General features: G+C 36.0%; 1 protein-coding gene across 5 annotated transcripts in view; it reads left to right on the top strand.

Moving 5' to 3' along the window:
• Positions 1 to 25,194, top strand: part of NSD3 (nuclear receptor binding SET domain protein 3) — a 121,425-nt gene that overhangs the window by 64,733 nt on the left and 31,498 nt on the right. For 4 of the 5 annotated variants that reach the window (XM_081809204.1, XM_006741440.3, XM_006741439.3 and 1 more), the window contains exons 5-13: positions 1,450 to 1,604; positions 3,105 to 3,620; positions 5,847 to 5,973; positions 9,461 to 9,561; positions 11,686 to 11,731; positions 14,668 to 14,798; positions 15,181 to 15,309; positions 16,235 to 16,361; positions 24,577 to 24,774. In XM_081809204.1, coding sequence (XP_081665330.1) covers positions 1,450 to 1,604; positions 3,105 to 3,620; positions 5,847 to 5,973; positions 9,461 to 9,561; positions 11,686 to 11,731; positions 14,668 to 14,798; positions 15,181 to 15,309; positions 16,235 to 16,361; positions 24,577 to 24,774 — 1,530 coding nt within the window. Of the gene's footprint in view, positions 1 to 1,449; positions 1,605 to 3,104; positions 3,621 to 5,846; positions 5,974 to 9,460; positions 9,562 to 11,685; positions 11,732 to 12,632; positions 14,799 to 15,180; positions 15,310 to 16,234; positions 16,362 to 24,576; positions 24,775 to 25,194 lie in introns of those variants that run through there. The other variant, XM_006741441.2, reaches the window with a different exon arrangement.

Raw genomic sequence — 25,194 nt, 5'->3', positions numbered from 1 at the left:
GAGAGAGAATCTCAAGCAAGGCTCTGATCTCACGTTCCTGAGATCATGACATGACCTGACCTGAGCTGAAATCAAGAGTTGGGTGCTTAATCGCTGGCCACCCAGGGGCCCATCCTCTATAGATATTTTTAAAATCACATTAATTTATATGACCAGTTATTTCATCAGAAAATTCTTTGATTATTGGGAAGTTGGAAGACTCAGGTTTTCCAAAATTCTAATTTTTGCTTGAAAGATCAAATTTTGTCATTGGCAACAAATACTGTCAGTTGATTTCCTTGAAATAGCAAACTTGCTTTGTTCTTTTTTGAGGAAATACCTGCCAGATGCTCAAGTTCAAATAACCACAGTTTTTCTGTCAGTCATTCTTTCAAATAAAAATGATATTTTATGAAAAAGTGGCCAGTGATCTTGCAACTCAATCACACAAGTACTTTTCCTCAAGATAACTGTCACACTTGAGTAAGCAAAAGCGCTTTATGCATACTTCCCGTTTCATCATGCAGAATATTAAAAAGACAGTGTCCAAAGGTTGAAATTCAGTGAAATTAATCATTTTTACTACTTCATCAAGGACATTAAATAAAACTGGCTTTTTGTTTTGTTTTAACTGCCAGTATGTGGCTATGAAGAATGTGATACTAGTATTGTTTGGAGTCACTCACTGTCTTTATTTGTGCCAACGTGCCAGCAGTCTTACCCACCATTGTTCTTGCCGTATGAAGTGTGAATGCCACCAACTGAAAAGATGGTAGCATCTTGGTATTGTTATGAAGATAGTTTTGACCTCACAGGATCCCTGAGTCAGTGGCCTCCTCTCCATCCCCAAGTCTATATAGCCCACTTCTATATAGCCAGAAAAGCAATTTGACTAGCACTTTTAAAGTCCAAGAAAATATGTTATATATATATTTTAAAGATTCTATTTGAGAGAGAGCGAGTACCCACGAGCGGGGGAGGGGAGGCAGAGGGAGAGGGAGAGGGAGAAGCAGACGCCCCACTGAGCAGGGAGCCAACATGGGGCTCGATCCCAGGACTCTGGGATCATGACCTGAGCCAAAGGTAGACACTTAACTGACTGAACCACCCAGGCGCCCTTGTTACACATTTTTTGAAGAAAAAATTATTTATTCCCAGATTTGTTTGTAAAAGGGTTTGAGACAAGCAAAAATAAATTGTGTAACCAAGGTAACAAATCTGATAATTAGCAGAATTTCTGATTTTCTTTCTCTTAAAACTTGCTGGACTAATTTTAATCATTTGGGAGTGATTTTTTTTTACACTATTACTTGTGTAATTGGCAAGTTTTGGATTATATCTTCGGACAATCCAAAGCGTACAAGTTTTAATAGGAGTGATACTAGGGAACCTGGCTTAGGTTCATGTTTTTGGCAGAGTATATGTGGATGCTTATGTTCTGAAATGGTTAATAAGAATTTTTGCTTACAGGTGCCCGGGAGTATCACGTCCAGTTTTTTAGCAACCAGCCAGAGAGGGCGTGGGTTCATGAAAAGCGAGTACGAGAGTATAAAGGTCATAAACAGTATGAAGAATTATTGGCTGAAGCAACCAAACAAGCCAGCAATCACTCTGAGAAACAAAAGGTATCTAACAACATATTAACATTACCAATCGAATATGGTTTTTAGAGGATTTAATAATTTAATAGAAGTTTTCATACTTGATTTCAGATAGTTGTTAACCTAAGTCCAGTTTTAATAATTTATTGTATGTCAGTAAGTTTTATATTTTATATAAACAACATTAGAATACTATTAAAAACTTGAACTCTGCTTAGTACAGTGTTGGATTCTATTTTTGAATTGAATTAGTGTACATAAGACTAGTAGATGCTAGTGAAATGTGGATTTTGCCAGGGAGTTTTATTCTTTTTCCTATTTCATTATCTTTACATAATTTCCTTTATTCTTACCTAGTAAAATCGTTTTGTGAAAGTAAAGTTTCTAAAATATTCAGTGAGCACCTACTGTGAGATGGGCACTATTTTAAGCATTTTGTGTATATTAATTCATTTAATCTCCATAACAACTTAAGTGGCGTAGACACCATTATTCCTATTTCTGCAGATGAAGAAATCGAGGCACAGACAGCTTAAGTAACTGGTTCAACCAAGGTCACACTTAGTGATAGAACCAAGAAATATGTTTGTGGTGGTGGATATTTTAGAATTATGACATCAGCTCCTGATAATCTATCTGGTTGACATTTTTAAACTCAACTAATTTTAGGGCGGGTCTCTTGTAATTCAGAAATTTGTCATACTTTTACACTTTAAAAGCTAAATTTGATCACAGAGGATTTTGATTAATTTTATCAGACAACATTTTACAGATTTATACATCAGCGTTCCACATATACCATCCCTTCTCATAGTTTCGTTAGCTAATTTTGGGCTACCTCAGTCTAACTCCCTGGATAATTCCTGATGGCTTTGGTCATCAAAAGTTTTCTTATCTGTCTGGCCAACTCAAAGTCTTCTGAGCAACAGTGAAGGACACCTGTGGAAATTGGTTCAGGTTCATTTTTTCTCTCATACATTCCTTCTTTCCTATATCTTGTCAACTTTCATTTGTTCCTCTGGGCGCTCTCCTTTCTCTGCATTCTGCCCCTGTTTGCATTATGGTACAAACTACCAGCACAAATGCAAACTCTGCCATTTGCTCTGTTGTGATCTCTGTAGCACCCCTGAGCTTTAGGGTGTCATTTTTAATGTTGGTGTTTTATTGGCCATTGAAAGTAATCGTTCTGCAATCTCTCTTCCCTTTGCCCTCATTGCTAGCTTTTTATGAACATAATGTGAGAACAGCTCCCTCTTTGAGGGACTTGTCCAGCAGAGTGGTCAACGAAAAAGGATGTGTAAGAGAGAGTAGACCTGCATATCATCTGATAGTAATACTGACTTACCAAAGTTAGGGAGTTAGAACATTTCATGTATTTGACTGAAGAACCTGAAGATATTTATTTATGTTACCTGGAAAGATGACAGGATCACATGGGAAATACATATTGGTTTAAATGTACCAATTAGATTGAAGAGTATCTGATCATGCCTGTGTCTTTTATATGCCTGGGTCTTTTTTTAGATTCGGAAACCCCGACCTCAGAGAGAACGTGCTCAGTGGGATATTGGCATTGCCCATGCAGAGAAGGCATTGAAAATGACCCGAGAGGAAAGAATAGAACAGTATACTTTTATCTATATTGATAAACAGCCTGAGGAGGCTTTGTCCCAAGCAAAAAAGAATGTTGCCTCCAAAGCTGAAGTTAAGAAAACCCGAAGACCAAGGTCAGTGCTGAATACTCAGCCAGAACAGACCAATGCAGGTGAGGTGGCCTCCTCGCTCTCAAGTACTGAAATTCGGAGACAGAGCCAGAGGCGGCACACAAGTGTGGAAGAAGAAGAACCACCTCCTGTTAAAATAGCCTGGAAAACGGCCGCCGCGAGGAAATCTTTACCAGCTTCCATTACAATGCACAAAGGGAGCCTGGATTTGCAGAAGTGTAACATGTCTCCGGTTGTGAAGATTGAACAAGTGTTTGCTCTTCAGAACGCTACAGGAGATGGGAAATTTATCGATCAATTTGTTTATTCAACGAAGGTACCTCCTTTTTTCATGGGTGTTTTGGGGGAACATTATTTAATAAGTAGTCAACCTTAGCATTTAAAAAGAAACCCCACAAACAAGACAAAGTCATGATTTAAATACCCTTTTATCCGCTGCATTTGAAATGTATAGTGAGTTTACTGTGTTTAAGAGGGGGCAAAAAAGACAAGCAAAAAGGCTATGTTTTCCTTCTTTTTTTCCCTCTTTTGTAATATCCCCATCTGTACTAGATTAATCTTGAGCTGTGCAGCCAAAATTGAGCTTAACTCCCTAAAGTTTTGGAAAAAAACTCGGCACTTTGCCTGTTTCCAGTTTGTATAGTTAGTTTTTCTTAGCTGCAAAGTGTGCTTCTTCTTATATTATTTTTGTCAGTTATCTGAATTAACCATTGTAATAATTATACCTGCTGATCTGTTTGGTTGTACCGGCAATTTTGTTAGACTCATGTTCACTTTGGATAGCTAATGCGTTTAAGAGAAATTCCAGAACTGTGTTTGTTCTGTAACAATTAACTGTGGTGATAGCGTGGGTAATGGGGTGAAAATACCTCTTCAAATTGAGTATCTCCATCAGCCAGCCCTGAACCTCCATTTAGGGCACTTATATTTTAGCTTTTAGACTTTAAAATTGTGTCATAACATTTGTAATGTTTATTCCATATACCTCTTCACTGTCCTCCAAATCCTTACCACAGTTGTGGGCTTGTGAATTCAATTTAGCGGCACCTCGTGGGTGTGTGCTTTTAAAGAACTCTGCTTATTTCCTAACATTGTCATATGCACATGAAAATAATTAAAGTATGCCTCATCAGTGATATATTTTTCCAAGTTTTTATTTAAATTCCAGGTAGTTAACATACAGTGTAATACTAGTTTCGGCTGTAGAATTTAGTGATTGAACACTTACATGCGACACCCTGTGCTCAAGTGATACTATTTTACTAGAGAGGAGTACAAGGGTTCTCTATTAGTTTGTTTCTGACTGTAGGTTCAGCTGATTTCAGTAAGACTAGACTACTTGGAAAGGCTTAAGTTAGAGGGCGCTTGGGTGGCTCAGTTGGTTAAGCGACTGCCTTCGGCTCAGGTCATGATCCTGGAGTCCCAGGATCAGAGTCCCGCATTGGGCTCCCTGCTCAGCAGGGAGTCAGCAGGGAGTCTGCTTCTCCCTCTGACCCTCCCCCTTCTTGTGCTCTCTCTCAAATAAATAAATAAAATCTTTTAAAAAAGAAAGGCTTAAGTTACAGGCTCCACTTGGTTCTACTGACAGCTTGGAATAGCAAACGAATACTCTGCATCTTTTTTTAATGCAAATTGGCTTCATTCTTGGAGCTAGATTTTATCTGCATTTGGATATACAAATCAAACTTTGTCACCCCACTCCAAAGAGTGCAATTTAAATGAAATTTGAGATAAAGTTGTCTTTTGTTTATTTATTTAAACTTCGGAAAAAGATTTATTTATTAGCGAGAGAGTGCCCCCACACATGAGGGGCAGGCAGGCAGGGGCAGAGGGAGAGAGAGAAATCTCAAGCAGACTCCCCGCTGAGCATGGAGTGGGGGGGTAGGGTCTCAATCTCATGACCCTGAGATGACCTGAGCCAAAATCAAGAGTTGGACACTTAACTACCTGAGCCACCCAGGCGTCCCAAAACTGATCTTTTTAAAATGAACATCTTAAAAATACAAATATTTACAAAACACTCCTTTATTTCATTGTATTAAAAATACCTAAAATGAGACAGAGCTATAATTGTAGCTGCCTTCTGTCTGCTTCAGGTTGCTTATTGGGTACACATTTTGGTCATCATGAATGTCAAATTTCTGTACCTAAGGATATTCTTGTCTTTTAAGACATGAGTGTAGTAGGGTACTTAACCAAATGAGAATGACTCCAGTTCTTTTCCTGTGATGAGGTAACGGGAGAGACTATTCAGACCAGAAAACATTTTGGTTTTGACAGAAAAGTAGGTGATACGGTTTCATTTTTTTAGTGATATGCCTCATGTGGAGTCGTTTTTTTTTTCTCACATAATCTCGTACATTTTAGAATACATCCTGATGACTTAATAAAATTGCTCTGGTAATGGTGAAGATGATAAATTAACTGCAGTCAAAGACCGTGTAAAATTCAAGCAAATCATGACCATCTTAAGCTGTCTTTGTAAGCCAACGACGCCATTTGCCTGGTAATCAGCTGTTTTTTATTTTGTCTTATTTTAAAGGGAATTGGTAACAAAACGGAAATAAGTGTCAGAGGACAGGACAGACTTATAATTTCTACACCAAACCAGAGAAATGAAAAGGCAACTCAGAATATATCATCTCCTGAAGCAACATCTGGTCCTACAGGTGGGTAAGGAATGAAGAGTATAGTATATAGTAGGGTATATATGTATTTTGAGAGGTCATAGTTCTGTTCTGCTATAATATAGTAGCTGTGTTCCTAAGAAACTTTCAGTTATCAAAATCAAATTACATTAAAAAATTGAGTTATAAAAGTAGATACTTCAATAGGAAAGAACGGTTGACGGGCTAGGGAGCTTTATTCATAGTAAGTTATTTTTCCTATAGGAGTTTAAGTAATAAGGCTTTGTAATTAAAAGAGTATAGTTATGAAATCTGTACACATCTGAGTAAATGCACCATTTGATTATCTCTCTTTGCATGAAAATAACAGCTTTACTTTTCTAGCACTATTAACACATTCATACCATTTCCTCTTTCATCTCTTACTAGAAACTAATTTTCAGATGCCCATGTTCTTTTTATTATTCTTAGGTGTACTAGATGTTAGTAAGTAGGGGACTAGGGCCTAACTCTCCTATTATAATTTATATATTATAATCTGTTCTCTGATTAACAGATACCATGAATTGAAAATCAAACTATATTATTCTTGTTTAAAATAGAAATGCCTATATAAGGTTGTGCCTTTGGAATGGTCAAAGTAATTTTTGTTAAGGGACTGACATACTAAGAATCTTTTTTTTTTTTTTTTTTTATTTATTCATGAGAGACAGAGAGAGAGAGAGAGAGAGGCAGAGGGAGAAGCAGGCTCCCAAGGAGCAGGGAGCCCGATGCGGGACTCGATCCCAGGACCCTGAGATCACGACCTGAGCCGAAGGCAGACGCTTAACCATCTGAGCCACCCAGGCGCCCCATACTAAGAATCTTATAGTTTAACTGAGGGTCTGGTGGGTTTGGTTTATATAACAGTATTACTGTTTCGTACAGCCATCAAGCAAAGAGTTAGATTGTCAAGTGGTTTGGTCATTTGGAATTTTAGTTTAGGAGAAACGAGTTTGTTTCACCTTGTTCTTTTAAAAAAATGTTGGAATCATATCAAAGAAGGGATCGAGTAATTTTCTAGAAGGATTAAAGTCTTGAGAACTGAGGTAGTAGCCTTGAGTCGGTAGTAACTCAGGCAGACTTGTGATTGAGTGGCACGAAGGGGCAAATATTTTTGTAAGGGAAACTTTGAGTAAGATTCTTATTATTATAAGAGCTAAAATAAAAGCAATCACTGTTCAGGAAAGAACTTGGGCTAGCTTTCTTTAAAAAAAATGTGAAGGGGGCTACAAGACAGGGAGAGGTGGTAGCAGGGGAGATGGGGCATATGGGGCATACAAAACATTATGCCTTTATCCAAATTTGAGTTGGGAAGGGAAGCTGCATTAAAATAAGGAGAGAGTAGCAAAGTCCAGAACCAGATTTGCAACTTGTATCATTTCACAATACTGTATAAAAAAATGAAATTATGATGTTAAAGAAATGAATAAATGGACTTAAACAATTTTGCATTAATTAGCCATAATTGAAAACATTTGTTCCCTTCTTTGAAGATTAAAAGAATCTTTTGGCCTCAGCTCTCCAGTCAGGTACATCAATTTTGTTATCTTTCTTTACGTTAAACTGTTGTAATTGATCTGATTTAAGTGTGATACTTAGCCTAGGGGGGATCTTTATTTAAATATCTACATTCTCCTATTCAGGGAGAAAATAAACTCTTCATATTAGATTGATCTTAAATAGTATACTTTTATTTTTAATAGAGTTTATTTTTTTCCTTCCCCTCAGCTACTGAACGTTTTCTTTTCACGTAGTCTTTTCACTGTAATATTTAAGTTTTGCCATGAAATTTTTTTTTTAAGTGGAAGGTTCTAATTCTGGAAAATTATATCTGGAAAAAGCTCAGTTTCTTCTGTAGGCAGGCGCTATATATAGGTTGTAAATTAATGAGTGCTCTAAAGCTTTGACCTTGGTTTAAATTTGGTTACCAGCGAGCGTATTTTGCCTTTTTAAATGACCATTTTGCTTCTTGTGGAAATAACTTCAGTAGTTGAAAAGTGAGAGAAAAGACTATCTCCTTTCAGGAACCAGTTGTATCATCTCGGTTGGTGTTAACTACTTAGAATTCTTGAGCCTTTTCTTAGTAAGTTTAGGGGGCACGTAGAGTGTGTGGCACTGCTAATTTCTGTGATTTGAAGAATTGTATTTGCCTTTATACTAGATTTCTAAGCTATTTTCCAAGTTCAGAGACGCTCACCTCCTCTCTCTTAAGACAAGAGTGTAGTACTTTTTAGTGGTTTTAAATGTAGTAGATTTTATGTGTTCTTCGGGTAGCTTTCAGAACAATTATAAGAAGTCATGTTGCCTTATTTCCTATAAGATAGTAGATCAAATACCGTCTGTACTTAATGGAAGTCATGTTGTCATCATCAAAACAAGTAAAACTATTTTGTTTGTTTTAAGCAGTTCTATTTTCATTTTCCTCTTTCCTGGTAGGTACTTGAATTGATGATTATATTAAAGTCTGGATTTCTGGGATACTCAGGTGCCTGTGAGGGTAGGATATCTGTTGTCTTAGTGAACATTTCCATCAGTGTAAAGCAGAGTGAGCATGAAGGAAGGAGCCAACACCTTCATTTGTGACTTTTCTGCTAGAAATCAACACAGCTCAGGAACAATATATTAGTATCACACTACCTCCTTCTTCCCCAAAACAGACATAGTGCAATCCTTCTTTATTTTGGCTTTGAACTAAGGAAGGAAACCATTTATACATAGGCAAGAACAATGAAACCACAAAATATAAAGGTAATGTGGAAGGTTTTACTGAAGTAGCTTCTGCCTGCTTTGATAAGAGCTATCTCCCTTGGCAAGGTGTGGAAGGGTGATTATTATGTAGGAAGGACCATGTAGGTGGTCCTAGCGCTGAGAAGATGGAGAACAGCTGTGCGGCAGGCATCGTTCCTTCTCAGGATTGCAGAATGAATCATTCCTGACTTAGTGTTCTTTCTATTGGTGGTCCTCGTTCTAAGTTTTATCCTGTCCAAAATGGGGTCCATGTGAGTTGTTTTTCTGTTTACTTCCAAAGAATTTTACTGTTTAAAAGTATTACTTAGTTTGTTTTACTATTTAACATGAAAAACCTTGCTAACTTGTTTCAAAAAGTTTTTCATAACTCATTATTTCTAAAGCGTAACAAGTCCCTTGACATCCAAATTAATGATTTGGTTTTGGCCACATCTTTGTGCCTTTTTCCTCTGTTTTTGTTAATAATATAACAGTAGCAAAAACTCATACAGGTACACCAAGCACCATTAAACATTTTACATATAGAATTAGTTTAATTCATTTGTTAAAATTAAAAATATGTAATACTGATTGAATTTTTAGTGATTTATAATTGAAAGACCAAAAGTAAAACAAAACAATTACAATTAGAAAACAAAGTAATGGATAAGAAAAGCAGGGAACTGGGTCAAATCTTAATTACATGAATGTCAAGTCATCCTTAAATGAGTTTTTTTTGTTCCTTTAAATCATCTTTTAGGCTCAGTAGAAAAGAAGCAACAGAGAAGATCGATTAGAACTCGTTCTGAATCAGAGAAATCCACTGAGGTTGTGCCAAAGAAGAAGATCAAAAAGGAGCAGGTTGGCTTCCTACATGTAGAGAGTTAAAACATTGTATTTGTAAATGTTGTGGCTTATCTGGTTTCTTGAAAGAGAAACTTTCCCCAAACTGGGTTTCCTTTTTCTGGACTATCTTATGCTTCTGTCCTGGTGAGTTCCAGTGCCTAATTCTAATACAACCATCCCTGTGATTCTGCTTCAAGCATTTTCACAGAAAATAGGCTTCAGGAGATGGGAAGCCAGTGGTACAAGACTCTTAAAGAATTCCTCACATTTATTTTGAAATTTCTGTTATGAGCAAAGTGATTTCATGTTTTCATGATTTTTATTTGGAACCATCATTGAGTCCCCCCTGCCCTTTTAAATTTTGATTTTTTGTTTAAGCTGCTGGTATGTATTGTTTTTATTTTCTAAACAAATCAAATTAATTTAACTATGAGAGTTCTATTTAAGACACAGATAATCATAGATGATCTGGTTTTTCTGTTGGTATCACAGATTTTTTGGAATGTTATTTTCCCAGTGGATTGGCACTCACCTGTGATTGGGTTATCAGAAACACCATTTAAGTAAAAACAAAAAAGAGGAGGGAGATTTGACTGAAGGGTATTAAACCAGTGTAATCAATGTAGTAATACGCATATGAAATTACCTGTTCAAAGAAATTTTTAGAAACCATTATTCCTTGAAATTAAACTCACAATAAGAATTTTTCCAAATTTTTTAAAGTGGAAGAATATCCATTTTTTATAGCCCAGACAGCTGCTGTTAAACAAAAAAGAATTCTGAATAGTATTCCAATAAGCTTTATATTTTTAAAACCACTTAATATGGAAGTGTGGACTTTTCTATTCAAATTATTTCCTTCATAATTTAAATTTCCAAACTTAAAAGGTGATTTTGTGGGTGCTCTATGGTATCTCCAAGCATGTAAAACAATTTTCCCAGAAATATTTAACTAAAATTTAAATAATACACTAATTTGTCACTCATTCACCATAATTAACTTTCATACTTAGGAAATTATATTCCAAAAAATCTTTCTAAGCTCTTGCAAATCTATAGCATTAATTACCAAAACAAGGTTGTGATTTTTCCAGCTGGTTCCCAAATTCAGTCTGTGACCAGTTTAAAATTAATAAGCAGAATGAGTATAAAAAGCAGGACAAATTGTTAATGCCACTGTGTTATAGTTAGTAGTAGAACAATAACAGTGATTGTTTAGAAGATTTTATATTTGTATTACTAATTGTATCTTATAAAAGCGCTTCTGTTGTATGTTTTTTTACCTGTTGTAAAAAAAATAAAAATTTTTTTTAAAAAGCTTAGAACAATCCTTAAATATTTACAAAATGTGTTTCAACATGCATATCTCACCACATCTTAAAGAAACATAAAATTCAATTCATAGCTAAAACAGGAACTCCTCCAAACAGCATCCTTTCTTTAATTCCAATGGTTCAAGCCTCAAATTACCACGTGTTTTACATATACATTGGCAGAATAACTTCTGATCTCGCTCTCCTAATGTAGGATCAAGACACTGTTCATAAGACACTCAAGAAAGTGCTTTTGCAATATCACAAACTTATTTTCTTAAGTTTGTACTAGCAGCAAAAGTATTGAGCTTCCAGCTGTATGGAGCCCTGTAGCACTCTCTACAGAGAGGGTCCTGATTCCCAGCAACTTAGCTGTGAGTGCAGGCGCGGAAGGGTCTTAAAGTGGCGTGAGTTACATTAACCTGAGTATCATAGTAAGTAAAAATTTATCCTAACGTCTTTGGGGCGGGAGGGGTTTATAGCAACATTGGGGCTGGTTGCAGAAACAACCCCTCTCCTGCCTCCCAGACACTGAGGAAAGGATTCTTGTTCTCTTCATATACCAAGGGAATGGTGGGAAAAGTCTTTGCTAGAGAGCATGTGGCTGTGTGTTGTCACTTGGAATTCAGCATAGGCAGCTAGGATTTAAACCCTCCCTGACCTTGAGACAGAGAACTTTACCCAGAAGATGGGACGGAGTTCAGATTTCAGATACATTAATCACTCATCATTACTTAGATTGATGGAAGTATTGTTTTTTTCCCTCTGTTAATTAAAAGTGAAAAAAAAAATTCCTTGTTAATGGTATATTTTTCTGTCCAAACAGGTTGAAACAGTTCCTCAGGCTACAGTGAAGACTGGATTACAGAAAGGTGAGTTACTATAATGTTGCCTTGCATTTCCTTGATTAAAACCAATTTTTAAGAATTACTTATTTGTACTTCATGTATTTTTGTTTGTCTCTGTAAATCACTGTTGTTGCTCTTCAGTCAAAAATTTATGTGAAACTGAAGTATTTCCTGGTATGTGTGTGTGTGTGTGTGTATGTATGTGTGTGTGTGTGTTTTAGAGTTGATCTTATTCTGTACCTCCATGTGTAAAGTCTTACTTGTTTTTGTAAATTGGAGAACACTATGTAGACTTGATACTGTTTCCAACTTTTCTCCATAAGATTCTGGGGTTTCACTGGTTTATAAACTAGGGATGTGACGAATCCATTTTTTTTGGTATTCGACTGAATACCGAATAGTAGCTATTAATGTTTGTCAAACATGGACTATGACAAATCAGACAAGACAACCTGATTGAAAAAAAATCTTGCCACGTTTATTTTGACAGTGCTGTAAAATCTTTTTTTTTTTAATTAAAATGATTCGTAGCATATTTATGGCCATTATTAGATGACCTTATGCGAATCTATTTGAGATATGCACAAAGTTTAAGAAACCTTAAACTTATATCCGTATTTTCTGTGTGCAATTTGACTACAGTACAAACTCCATAGCATGATTCGTGCGTTTTTGGTGAGATCATTCAAACTGTATTTAATACCTGTAGTTTACTCTGGGCAAATTGCATTATTTAAAAAAAAAAAAAACACCAGCCTCTCTGCATTCTCGGGGAGAAGTCTGCAGCGATGGTCTCCGTGGAGATCCTCAGCAGAACTGAACAGCCTCTCGGAGGGAACACTGCTTGGCGGAGCTCCAAGAAAAGACATCGCGATCGCTGCGAGATTAGGAGGCCTGATTGCGTTGTGTTTCCACCATTCCACAGGGTCGGCGGACCGGGGAGTGCAGGGCTCTGTCAGATTCAGTGACAGCTCCGTCTCCGCAGCGATTGAGGAAACTGTGGACTGAGATTCCTGTACAATTTCATCCCAGAAACTCCAGACTTGGAGTCTCCATGCAAGATTTCTTTGTCGGCGGCTCGATAAACAGTTTCTTTGTTTTCAATTTTGATTTCGCCAATCATCATTATTGGCATTTTCCTGCCTGGTTTCTCCTTCAAGACTCTGAACGATTGCTTTAACATTCAGATGATTTTTTTTTCTTTTTTTTTTTTCTTTTTTTTTTTCGGTCTGAGCTGGATGGGTACAGCTTAAATCATGGGTCCAGCCTAAAAACCACCGTTTAACTTACACTGATCAATTTCAACATGGACTGTTTTTGTTTTTTTGTTTTTTGTTTTTAAATAAAGCATCATTAATGCACATCTGCAGGGTTTTGCCAAACAGCCCAAACTGTATACATTACAATCATTAAAAGCTCTTATTTTTTTTAATATTAGTGCCGTTATCATGGAGAACAGCATGGCAGCTGTCTTTGGCAGTCTGTCATTTTTCTAGCATTTTCAGAAACTCATCGGAAATGGCGGTACCTGTGTTTTCCCTTCGAAAGCCTCTCAGTACAGCACTCCTGTTCCTCTGTTAAAACTCCTTGTTAATCCAGTGATCTTTTAGGCCAAGGAAATACTTTGTGGTGGTGTTCTGGGTCCACACACCAGCAATGAAGGAGATAGATTTGTGTACTTGTGTTTTTTAATCAGCGTTAACATGGGCAGGCACCCTCATTTATAGATGTAAGGAAACATTCAGTGAAAAAACTTGTAGAATGGGATGTGATAACAAGGTTCCAGTAATCTGAGCAGTCTAAAGAGGCCCACATCCTCCACCACAGAACATGGCTATATACCAAGTGCTACTCTCACTCAGCCTGTTGCGGATCTTCATGGCCTCAGGAGACTTGTTTCTCCATGGTCTCTTCTGGACTGCACACTTCCACCATAGCTTGCTGGGCTGATCTAGATGTCTGTTTGTTGTATGGAAATTTTGGGGGAAAAAAATCCAAAACACAAACTGTGGGTTGAAATATTAACCGTCTCCTTGGTTCCCTGGTATTCACCGTGCCTGATCTGCACATTTCATCGTGGCTGTTTCTGTATAGCCTATACTGCATTAGCCCAAGAGATTGTTGCTTTGTAACTTTTTGCACTATTGTTTTGGCTGGATTTGTATTACACACAGTTTTAAAAAAATTCCACACTATTCTCTGCCTTTTTTTTTTTTTTTTCATATTTATTCCTTCCCGCACAAATTCCACATAGAGGCCTCTCATCCAGCTCTTCGTGATTTGGCTGCACTTGAACATTGATTGTCCGTTACAACCCTCAGCAATGTGCCTCCTAAATGGCATAACATATGTAGATGTGCTGCAGCACTTGTTAATGGTCACAATAAATGCCACTTCACCAAGGAAGTCTCAGATGAACAATTATGAACATCCAAAATTTATTCGGGGGGCAATAATCAACTGAATTGCAAAATTCGGGGGAAAATGGCACTATCCGTGTACGAATCGAATACAAATCAAAGATTTGTCACATCCCTAATAAAAACAAGATGGAGATGTCTCTGCGACCATATTTGTAAGCTACACAGTGTGTTGGGTTTTATGTCTTCCCCCTCCAAATTGAATGGTTCTTTGGATTGCTCCAAATCAATCGGCTATCCTGTAGTTTTGATAGAATTGGTTTTTAGCTTGGAACTTGGGCTCTGTTGACTGAAAATAGCTTTAGAGCAGGAGCACTGAATTAAATGTTTTAATAGAGCGGTTGTAAATTAAATCACTCACTATCAGGAAGGTCAGAAGCTTCTGAAGTTTTGACTTGTGACTTCAGTGTTACAAAGAGAGCTGTGCTTTTTTCACACTACAGATGAGTTTGGGGAAAGAAAGAATCTCCCACAAAAAAAAAATGAAAACAACAAACCTTAAGCACTATTTTAGGATTAATTTCAGTATGTTGTATTAAGGTGCCAGCGAGATTTCAGATTCCTGTAAACCTCTAAAGAAAAGGAGTCGCGCCTCAACTGATGTAGAAATGACTAGCTCAGCATACAGAGACACATCTGACTCCGATTCTAGAGGACTGAGTGACCTGCAGGTAAATATGTTCAAGGCTCGGGGTACAGTGCTCTCTTTTGCTTTGCAAGATGAACAAAATGCTTTGCCTGACTTATTTGGGGAGATTGGGGAATTTTTTAAATACTCAGGGAACAAATCATTTTGGTTATTTTGTAATTTACAACTGTCTTAATTTTGCTGATCTCTTATGTAAGAGAAACATAGTTTCTGTATTGTAAATTTTAACGATAATTTTTCTCAAAACATCAGGTATATGGTACCCAGGGGTTTTTACAAAGAAAGAAACAAAAAAGAGATATCAAGGTTTATTTGAGCATATCTTGCTAGGATTTTCATAGCTCCTCACTTGGAGGAAATTTTTGTTTTATTTTTTCTTAAGAAGTGCTATGTTTTCCATGTAGGTAGGCTTTGGAAAGCAAGTAGATAGCCCTTCCGCTACTGCAGATGTAGATGTTTCTGATGTGCAGTCCGTGGATTCAAGTTTGTCAAGAAGAGGTGTTGGAGTCAGTAAGAAGGACACTGTGTGTCAGGTAGGCAAGCGACGGATAGCTTGAAATAATTGCTGTAATATTCCACCGATAATACAGTTAACCTCCTGCTGGACAGAGTAGTATCTTTCTAAATTATATTACTTTAAAGCTATAGGTCCTAAAGCCTTTTCTGGGTCTCTTCTGCACATGCAAGTGCCCATCTTCATTGTGATACTCAGTTTTTAATTAGAAGTAAATGGGGGGCACCTGCCTGGCTCAGTCAGTAGAGCATGCAACTCTTGATCCTTGGGGTTGTGAGTTCAAGACCCATGTTGGGTCTAGAGCTTACTTACGAAAAAAGTAAATGGCAGATGATTTATTTCAAAAAACATTTTCTTAAATTTAAGTTGGTATTGCCTTTTTTAATGTGTATTTACCCTTTTTGAAAAATACTGTTTTGCCCTGTGAAGAAAAGTTAAAGTATTGCACATTCCAAAGAAGGAATCATGGAAGATCAAGTATGCCTGTTAAACTTTATACCATATTGGGTCTGGAAATAGTTATCTAGTTCAGTGGTTCTTTTTTTCTTTTTTCTTTTCCTTAATGTATTAAATATAGGAGTCTTCCTATGTTTTTATTATTTTTGTCATGATGAGCACCGGGTGATATATGGAATTGTTGAATCACTGTATTATACACCTGAAACTCATATAGCACTGTGTTAACTAACTGGAATTAAAATTAAAACTTTAAAAAAATAAAAATAAAAAATTAACTTCAGTGATTCTTCAAGTGAGGGCCAAGGACCAGCAGCATCAGCATTGTCAGGATACTGGTTAGAAATGCAAATTCTTGGACCCTACCATAGGCCTGCTGAATCAGCAACTGTGGAAGAGGAATCCAGTAATCTGTGTCTTAAAAGGCCCTCCAAGTGATTCTGATGCCTGCTAAAGTTTTAGAACTACTGCTTTTTGCCATGTTACAGATCTGTGAAAGCTCTGGTGACCCTCTGATTCCTTGTGAGGGAGAGTGCTGCAAACACTTTCACCTGGAGTGCCTGGGATTGGCATCACTCCCTGATGGAAAGTTCATCTGCGTGGAATGTAAAACCGGTAAGTTTACTTAGTTTGATAGATATGAAAAGACAGGTAGGGAGGAATGTGCCATGCCAGCCCCCATGACATCTAATTCTCTTACCACTTTTATGTAGCTCTCATTCTCCACTCCCGTAGATATTTCAACAAATTAAGACCATTCAGGGATTGGGATTCCTAAGATCAAAAGAGTAGTTAGCAATATTATTGTCAAATTTCCTCCTACTGGTGCTTTTACTGTAAAATCTATGAAATCATTGAGATGGATTTGTGTTTTATCGAAACAACTATGCAAAATAAGTAGATTGAATTATTTTTTAGATGGGTTTGAGAGTTTTGTGTTAAATAAAAAGTCCCTTGACTTTAATAGACTGGAATAAGCATCAATCACGAACTATAACCATGGTGATTATATTTTTATTGGAAAGGTGCAGCTACTGGAAATTGTTTTTTAGACATTGGAGGTTTTGGATTCACCATTTTTTTCTTATCCCCCTGCCTCATATAGACTACTACTGATCAAAACAATTTGCAGAGAAAGAAAGTTGAACACTTTACCCAACGTCAAAAGACAACATATAATGAAACTGGGATTTAAATCCAGGAAGTAGCTTAACCCCAGAGTCCTTACTCTTTACTGTTGCCTTCTACCACCTTGACTAAGTAGGGTGAAGATTGTATTTCGTAGTCATATGAAACAGACACATACATAACACATGTAAAAATTAAGCTATAAAAGCTGTTTTGAACATATAACTTGTATGTTCCCCTGTATTTTTATTTATCACATTTAGGCTCTGCAGTAAAATTTTTGAACAGTTTGCCAACTGGCAGCCTAAAGGTCAGATTATCTACACATTGTTTTATTTGGCCTTCAAAATGTGTTTTCGATGTGTGAACATGGAACAGGCACATATTCCTAGTTCCCCACATTCCCTACCATTCCCTTTTCTAAAATCCTATCACTCCAGGCATTTATGTAATCTACCTGGCCCCTTAAGCACTTAAGTTGCAATCTCTGATACAAACTACTGATAGAGGGGCGCCTGGGTGGCTCAGTCGTTAAGCATCTGCCTTCAGCTCAGGTCATGATCCCAGGGTCCTGGGTCCGAGCCCCACATCGGGCTCCCTGCTCAGCAGGAAGCCTGCTCCTCCTCTCCCACTCCCCCTGCTTGTGTTTCCTCTCTTGCTGTGTCTCTCTCTGTCAAATAAATAAATAAAATCTTAAAAAAAAAAAAACTGATAGGAAGGACCATGTTTCATGGTATTAGAATACTCTGAGGGCTTTTCTCCTAACTCTAGAACCCAGCAGAGGAGAATTCTGCCAACAAAGTTTAGATATAATCTAATTTGGCACACATCTATTAGAAAATTTAAAAGAGAAATTTGCTTTAAAAACAAGTAGAGCGAAGTTGGAAGACTTACTTCCTGATTTAAAAATTTGCTACAAAGCAAAAATAATAATAATAAATTTTTTTAATATGAAAAATAAGAATTGACTACAAAGCTACAGTAATTAAAACAATATGGTACTGGCATGAAGACAGAAGTATAACCAACGGAATAGAATAGGGAGCCCAGAAATAAACATTCACACATTTGGTCAAATGATTTTTTGACAAGGGTGCAAAAACCATTCAATGGGAAAGGACAATCTTCAACAAATGGTGCTGGGAAAACTGGATATCCACATGCAAAAGAATGAAGTTGAACCTTTACCTAACAACAGTATACAAAAATTAATTCAAATGGATCAAAGACCAAAACATAAGAGCTAAAACTATAAAAATCTTAGAAGAAAACAGAAGGGAAAAGCTTCATGACATTGGATTTTACATTGATTTCCTAGATACAACACCAAAGGCACGGGCAACAAAAGAAAAAATAAATTGGGCTTTATCAAAATTAAAAACCTGGTACACCATTAACAGACTGAAAAAACAAACCACAAAATGGGAGAAAGTATTAGCAAATCCCATGTCTGAAAAGGGATTAATATCCAGAATGTATAAGGAACTACAACTCAACAACAAAAAACCAAACAACCCAAGTGGGCAAAGGACTTGGATAGACATTTCTCCAAAGAAGATCTACAAATGGGTCAATAAGCACATGAAAAATGTTCAGCGCCATTAGTAATCAGGGAAATGCAAATTAAAATCACAGGAGATGCCACTCCATACTCACTACAATGGCTATTATTTAAAAAAAAAAAAATGTTGGTCAGGATATGGAGAAATTGGAACCTTTGTGTTCTGTCAGCAGGAATGTAACATGATACAACCTCTGTGGAAAATAGTATGGCAGTTCCTCAAAAAATTAAACATAGAATTACTGTATGATCCAGCAATTTCACTTCTGGGTATATACCCAAAAGAACCGAAAGCAGAGACTCAAACAGATATTTGTACACCATGTTCACTGCACCATTATTCACAATAGCCAAAAGGTGGAAATGATCCAAGTGTCCACTGATGAATGAATGGATAAATAAAATGTGCTGTGTACATGCAGTAGAATGTTTTTTAAAATGAAATTTAAAAAATGAAATTCTAATACATGCTATAACATGGATGAGCCTTGAGGACATGATTGTGAACAAAATACAGTAGTCACAAAGGACAAATATTATTTGATTCCACTTATATTTATTAATTACCTAGAGTAGCCAAATTTATAGAGACAGGAAGTAGAGCAGTTTTTACCAAGGTGGTTTTTTGATTGTTGTTGTTTTGTTTTGTTTTTTGTTGGTTTTTACCAGAGAGGAATGGGGAGTTATTATTTAAATGGGTATAGAATTTCAGGATGGGATGATGAAAAACTCCTGGAGATAGTGGTGATGGTTGCAAAATAATGAGTATTTAATTCATGTTCTGAACTGTACATTCAGAAGTGGTTAAAATGGTAAATTTTATATTATGTATTTTTAACCACAGTTTAAAACACAATTATTTTTTAATTTTTAAAAAATTGCTTTTGGGTGGCTCTTGGGTGACACTTGGGTGGCTCAGTCGGTTGAGCATCCCACTCTTTGGTTTTGGCTCAGGTCATGATCTCGGGGTCATGAGATTTAGCTCCATTTCGGGCTCCACACTCAGCGCGAAGTCTGCTTGAGATTCTTTCCCTTTCCCTCCCCCTCTGCCCCTTCCCCTGCTCATACACACACACACACTCTCTCTCTCTCTCAAATAAAAAAATAAACTCTTTAAAAAATTGCTTTTATTTATTATTACATGAAAATTACTTTGATACTAATCTGTTACCCTTCCAACAGATTACGAGTAAAAATTTCAAACCATTGTTTAAGGTCATTTAGAAAGTTTTCTTCTGTTTATCAAAGGCAGATACTTTGTACGTAGAAAGTATTATAGGATACATGCCTAAGAAGTTCTTATACTATCACTTATTATCATTTAAGACAAATGTGATTTCTAGAAAGAAAGCACTTTCATTTGACCTTGTGAATAAAATGTATACAATCAAGTTTACTTATTAATTATTATAAATGAAGACCATGTCCTACTGAGAAGGGAGGATATTAGAAGTACTCATCTCCTAGGGCTCTAAACTTAAGTCTTAAAGGAGTTTGATAGTTCAGCTATTAGTATAACAGTGTCACTGGTTATAACAATTTTCATTTATATTAGACCTATTTTGATCATTATGCAAGAGAAGGCTTTTTTTTATTTTTATTTTTTACACACAGGGCAATTTATGCATTTTGCCAAAGCTGTAAAGGCAAACCTCTTAACCTTTAAAATAAATTCTTTTAATTTTTTAAATTTCTAAAAGTTATTTTTAAAACAGTACTATCGCTTTCATATCTACATACATGTTAATATATAATTTGAAATTATATATTTGTAATAAGACAACAGAAAAACCCTACTCTATTTACAACAAAGCAAGTTTAAAAAATACACATTTGAACATCATAATCATAAGTACTAATTTTAAAGAATTAAAATGTACTAATTTTAAAGAATATTTATAATTCAGCCAATTTGTAGAGGTCAGGTACTTAATATAAAATAATTTAAAATAAAATCTAACTGTAAAAAATCAAAACAAAAAACTATTCCATTAAAAAAAACTTCCATTTTTTTTTCAGATTTTTTTATAACATTATAAGAAAAATGGGCAAAAGACTTGAATACTTTCCAAAAGATGATATCCAAATAGCCAGTAAATAATCACTTAAAATTCTGTATGTAAGATGGACACACAATGAAAATTCCTATCCTAATAAAAGAGGCAGAAAATTACCCACAGAAAAGGCAATTACCTTCAAAGAATAACAAAACAAATAACAAAAATGTTGTTATAATTTGCAGTTCTTTGTTTACAACTAAACATTTTTTTCTCTATCTTTATTGAGTCTCTAGTGAATGATCTGTTCATGTTTTGTCCATCTGTGTATTGTGCTGGTAAAGATGTTCTTTGCATTTGTTAATATTTTAAATTTATTTCTAATTACACAAATAGTATATATATACAATCTTATGAAAATATTATAATTATAGTTTAAGCAGATTGTGTGTACACACAAACACATGTATGTATGTGACATTTTTTGTGTATTGTAACAAAAATGTATTAATTGTTCTGCAGCTTTTTTCACTATCTTGGAGCTCTTTTTATGTCAATACAAATACATTCTATTTAATTGCTACATAGTGCTCCATAGTGTGCATATATTACAGTTTATTTAACTATTCTCCTATTGAAGGACATTTGAGTTGCTTTCAGTTCTTTGCAGTTACGAACAGTGCTTCATTCAATATCCTTTTACAAGTACAAGTCTTCCCAACGTAGACAGCAAAAGCAGAATTTCTAGGTCACAGAAAGTGAATGTACAATTAATGGATATTGCCATGTAGCCTTCTAAGGTAGTTCCTTCCAACCTGAACTCCTACTAGCAATATATCAGAGTACCTGTTCAACAGTTTGTATCATCAAACTCTTTTTTTCTTATCTGATGAATTTTTAAAATGTTACTTGGGTTTAATTATCATTTATCAGATTACTAGTGAAGTTGAAGGTTTTTTCCCACATGTTTATTGGCTGTTTGTCTTTCTGCTTTCTGTAAACTGCCTCTTCATATTCTGCCCACTTTATTTATTTATTCATTCAGTCGGTCATTTTTAAGTAAGCCCTCTGGCTCAGTGTGGGGCTTGAACTCATCACCCCAAGATCAAGAGTCACATGCTCTACTGTCTGAGCCAGCGAGGTGCTCCTGCCCACTTTTATATTAGGCTGTTCTGTTTCTGTATTAAATTATAGTTCTGTATGAATCCTGTTGAGTTACCTTTGCTTATATGTTGCATATATTTTCTCCATATGTGAACTCTTTTTGTAACAAAACATAATCCTTTGTCATCTTTGTGGTATGTATTTTTCCACATCTGCCCTGTTCCTTCTTTTTTACCTATTCTATTCTAATTGACATTAATCCTAGCTTTAAATGTTTGACAGATTGTAGAACCTTCTGAGCTTAAAGTTTTCTTTGTAGGAAGGCTTATAATTATGGTTTCAATTTTTTAAAGAATTTATAGAACTATTCATTTTTTCTATTTATTTTTGTGTGAGTGTTGGTAATTATGAATTTCTAAGAATCCATGTAAATTTTCATTTATTGGCAAAAATGTAGTGATACCCTTTTATTTTTTTAATAGTTGTAAGATTTGTAGTGATGTACCATTTCTTGTATTGTTAATATTGGTGCCTTTTCTCCCTTTATTAGTCGCTCTTGCCAGAGATATCAGTTTTATAACTCTTTTTCAAAAAAACAACTTTTGGGTTTTTTAATCCTCCTCAATGTATATTAATTTCACTTCATTCTTAAAAGAGTGCTTTCACTGGATATAGAATGCTGACTTAGTAACAGCCCTTTCAGCCCTTTGGAGATGACATCCCATTGTTTTCTGACTTCCATTTTTCCTTTGCTGTCAGCTCTCAGTCTTACTGTTGCTTCTTTGAAGGTCATTGTCTTTTCTGTGGATAATATTAATATTTTCTCTTTGTTCTTGATTTACTACAATTTGAATAAGATGTGTAGCTGTAATTTTCTGTGTTTTGCATTAGGATTATGAGTTTTCATTTTATGTCTGTTTTACATACGGAAATTGTGACTAATGGAATCTGTTTTGTCTTTGGTAATACCTTTTATGTATTCTTGGTTGGGAAGACCTTCCCACTCTCATATGTTGAAAAATTCTGTTCTGGGTTTTCTATGGATTGATTTTATTATAGACTGAGAACTGAAGATCTAAATTGTTTTTAGTGCCTTATCTCCAAATTGATGATCAATTATTCTAGCCAAATTTATTAAATAACCTTTTAAGCATTCCATGCTCATGGATTAGAAGAACAAACATTGTTAAAATTTCTGTACTACCCAAAGCAATCTACACATTTAATGCAGTCCCTATCAAAATACCACCAGCATTTTTCACAGAGCTAGAACAAACAATCCTAAAATTTGTACGGAACCACAAAAGACCCCAGGTAGCCAAAGCAATCCTGAAAAAGAAAAACAAAACTGGAGGCATCACGATTCTGGACTTCAAGCTATATTACAAAGCTGTGGTCATCAGGACAGTATGGTACTGGCACAAAAAGAGACACATAGATCAGTGGAACAGAATAGAGAACCCAGAACTAATGGTCAACTAATGGTCAACTAATCTTCAACAAAGCAGGAAAGAGTATCCAATAGAAAAAGACAGTCTTTTCAACAAATGGTGTTGGGAAAACTGGACAGCCACATGCAGAAGAATGAAACTTGACCACTTCCATACACCATACACAAAAATAAATTCAAAATGGATGAAAGACCTAAACGTGAGACAGGAAACCATCAAAATCCTAGAGGAGAACGCTCGAAGAAACCTCCTTGAACACAGCCTTAGCAAATTCTTATTGGACATGTCACCGGAGGCAAGGGAAACAAAAGCAAAAATGAGCTATTGGAACTTCATCAACATAAAAATCTTCTGCACAGCGAAGGAAACAATCAACAAAACTAAAAGGCAGCGTACAGAATGGGAGAAGATATTTGCAAATGACATATCTGATAGAAGGTTAGTATCCAAAATCTATAAAGAACCTAACAACTCACACCCAAAACAAATAATCCAGTTAATAAATGGGCAGAAGACATGAATAGACACTTTTCCAAAGAACACATCCAGATGGTTAACAGAAACATGAAAAGATGCTCAACATCACTCATCATCAGGGAAATACAAATGAAAACCATGATGAAATGCCACCTCACACCTGTCAGAATGGCTAAAATTAACAACACAAGACACAGCAGGTGTCGGCAAGGTTGCAGAGAAAGGGTAACCCTCTTGGTAGGATGCAAACTGGTGCAGCCACTCTGGAGAACAGTTTGGTGTTTCCTCAAAAAGTTAAAAACAGAACTACCCTTTGAACCAGCAATTGCACTACTAGGTATTTACCCAAAGGATAGAAAAATACAGATTTGAAGGGATATGTGCACCCCGATGTTTGTAGCAGCGTTTTCAACAATAGCCAAACTATGGAGAGAGCCCAGATGTCCATCAACTGATAAATGGATAAAACAGTTGGTGGGGGCGGTGTAGTGTGTGTGTGTGTGTGTGTGTGTGTGTGTAATGGAATATTATTCAGCCATCAAAAAGAATGAAATCTTGCCATTTGCAATGATGTGGTTGGAGCTAGAGTGTATTATGCTAAGTGAAATAAGTCAGAGAAAGATAAATACCATATGATCTCACTCATATGTGGAATTTAAGTAAGAAAACAGATGAATATATGGGAAGGGGGCAAAGAAAAAAAGGAGAGAGGGAAACAAGCTGTAAGTGACTCTTAACTGTAGAGAACAAACTGCTGGGTGATGGAGAGAGGTGGGTGGGGGATAGGCTAGATGGGTGATGGGTATTAAAAAGGACACTTTTTGTAATGAGCACTGGGTGTTGTAGATAAGTGATGAGTCACTGAATTCTACTCCAGAAACCAATATTGCATTGTATGTTAATGAACTAAAATTAAAATTAAAAAATGAATTAAATAAATAACCTTATAATTTAACCATTTATTTTCAATGCCTTTTTTTGTATGTGAAATTCTTATACATAACAGAGTCTCTTTGGGGAGTAGCTCTTTGATGTCATTCGCTGCTTCTATTTAAGAAGAATATGCTTTAATCAGATTTTATTTAATCTGTGTTCCTCAACCAATTTTTCAGGACAGCACCCATGTTTTTCGTGTAAAGTGTCTGGTACAGATGTGAAGCGTTGCTCTGTTGGTGCTTGTGGGAAATTTTATCACGAAGCCTGTGTCCGCAAATTCCCCACTGCCATCTTTGAATCAAAAGGATTCCGCTGTCCTCAGCACTGTTGCTCTGCCTGTTCCATGGAGAAAGATATCTACAAAGCAAGTAAAGGTAAAACAGAGTTAAAAAAAGGGGACTAAGGTTTTTTTCTTTTTAAGTGCAGTAGCAAATGATAAGCACATTATTTTTAAGAGTATTAGGTAATTATCCCTCTCTGCATCTGTAGATGTAACCGCTCAGCCACAATAGCACGATAAGTAGAGATTAGGTTCTAATTCAGATCATGAGAAGAAAATTCCGTATGTTCAAAATTACCCTTGAGAATTTCTTTCGCAGGTGACATTGAGACCACCATCTCTGGCATCAGAGCCAACAAGTTTTTCTTTGAGGGATCTCTCAATGGGCACTGCATTTAGGGTCCTGCATAGGAATGACAGAACCACACGTGTGGAGAAAAATATTATCTTACCATAACAGTATCCCATGGAACCCAAAAGAGCCCAACTCCAAAAAGCTCACTTTATATCCAGC

Source organism: Leptonychotes weddellii, chromosome 2 (assembly GCF_054177405.1).
Source record: "Leptonychotes weddellii isolate Sample4059 chromosome 2, ASM5417740v2, whole genome shotgun sequence".
In the NCBI taxonomy this organism is placed as follows: Eukaryota; Metazoa; Chordata; class Mammalia; order Carnivora; family Phocidae; genus Leptonychotes; species Leptonychotes weddellii.
Note: the sequence above shows the minus strand (reverse complement) of the source record. Positions and strands in the feature narration are given on the sequence as shown.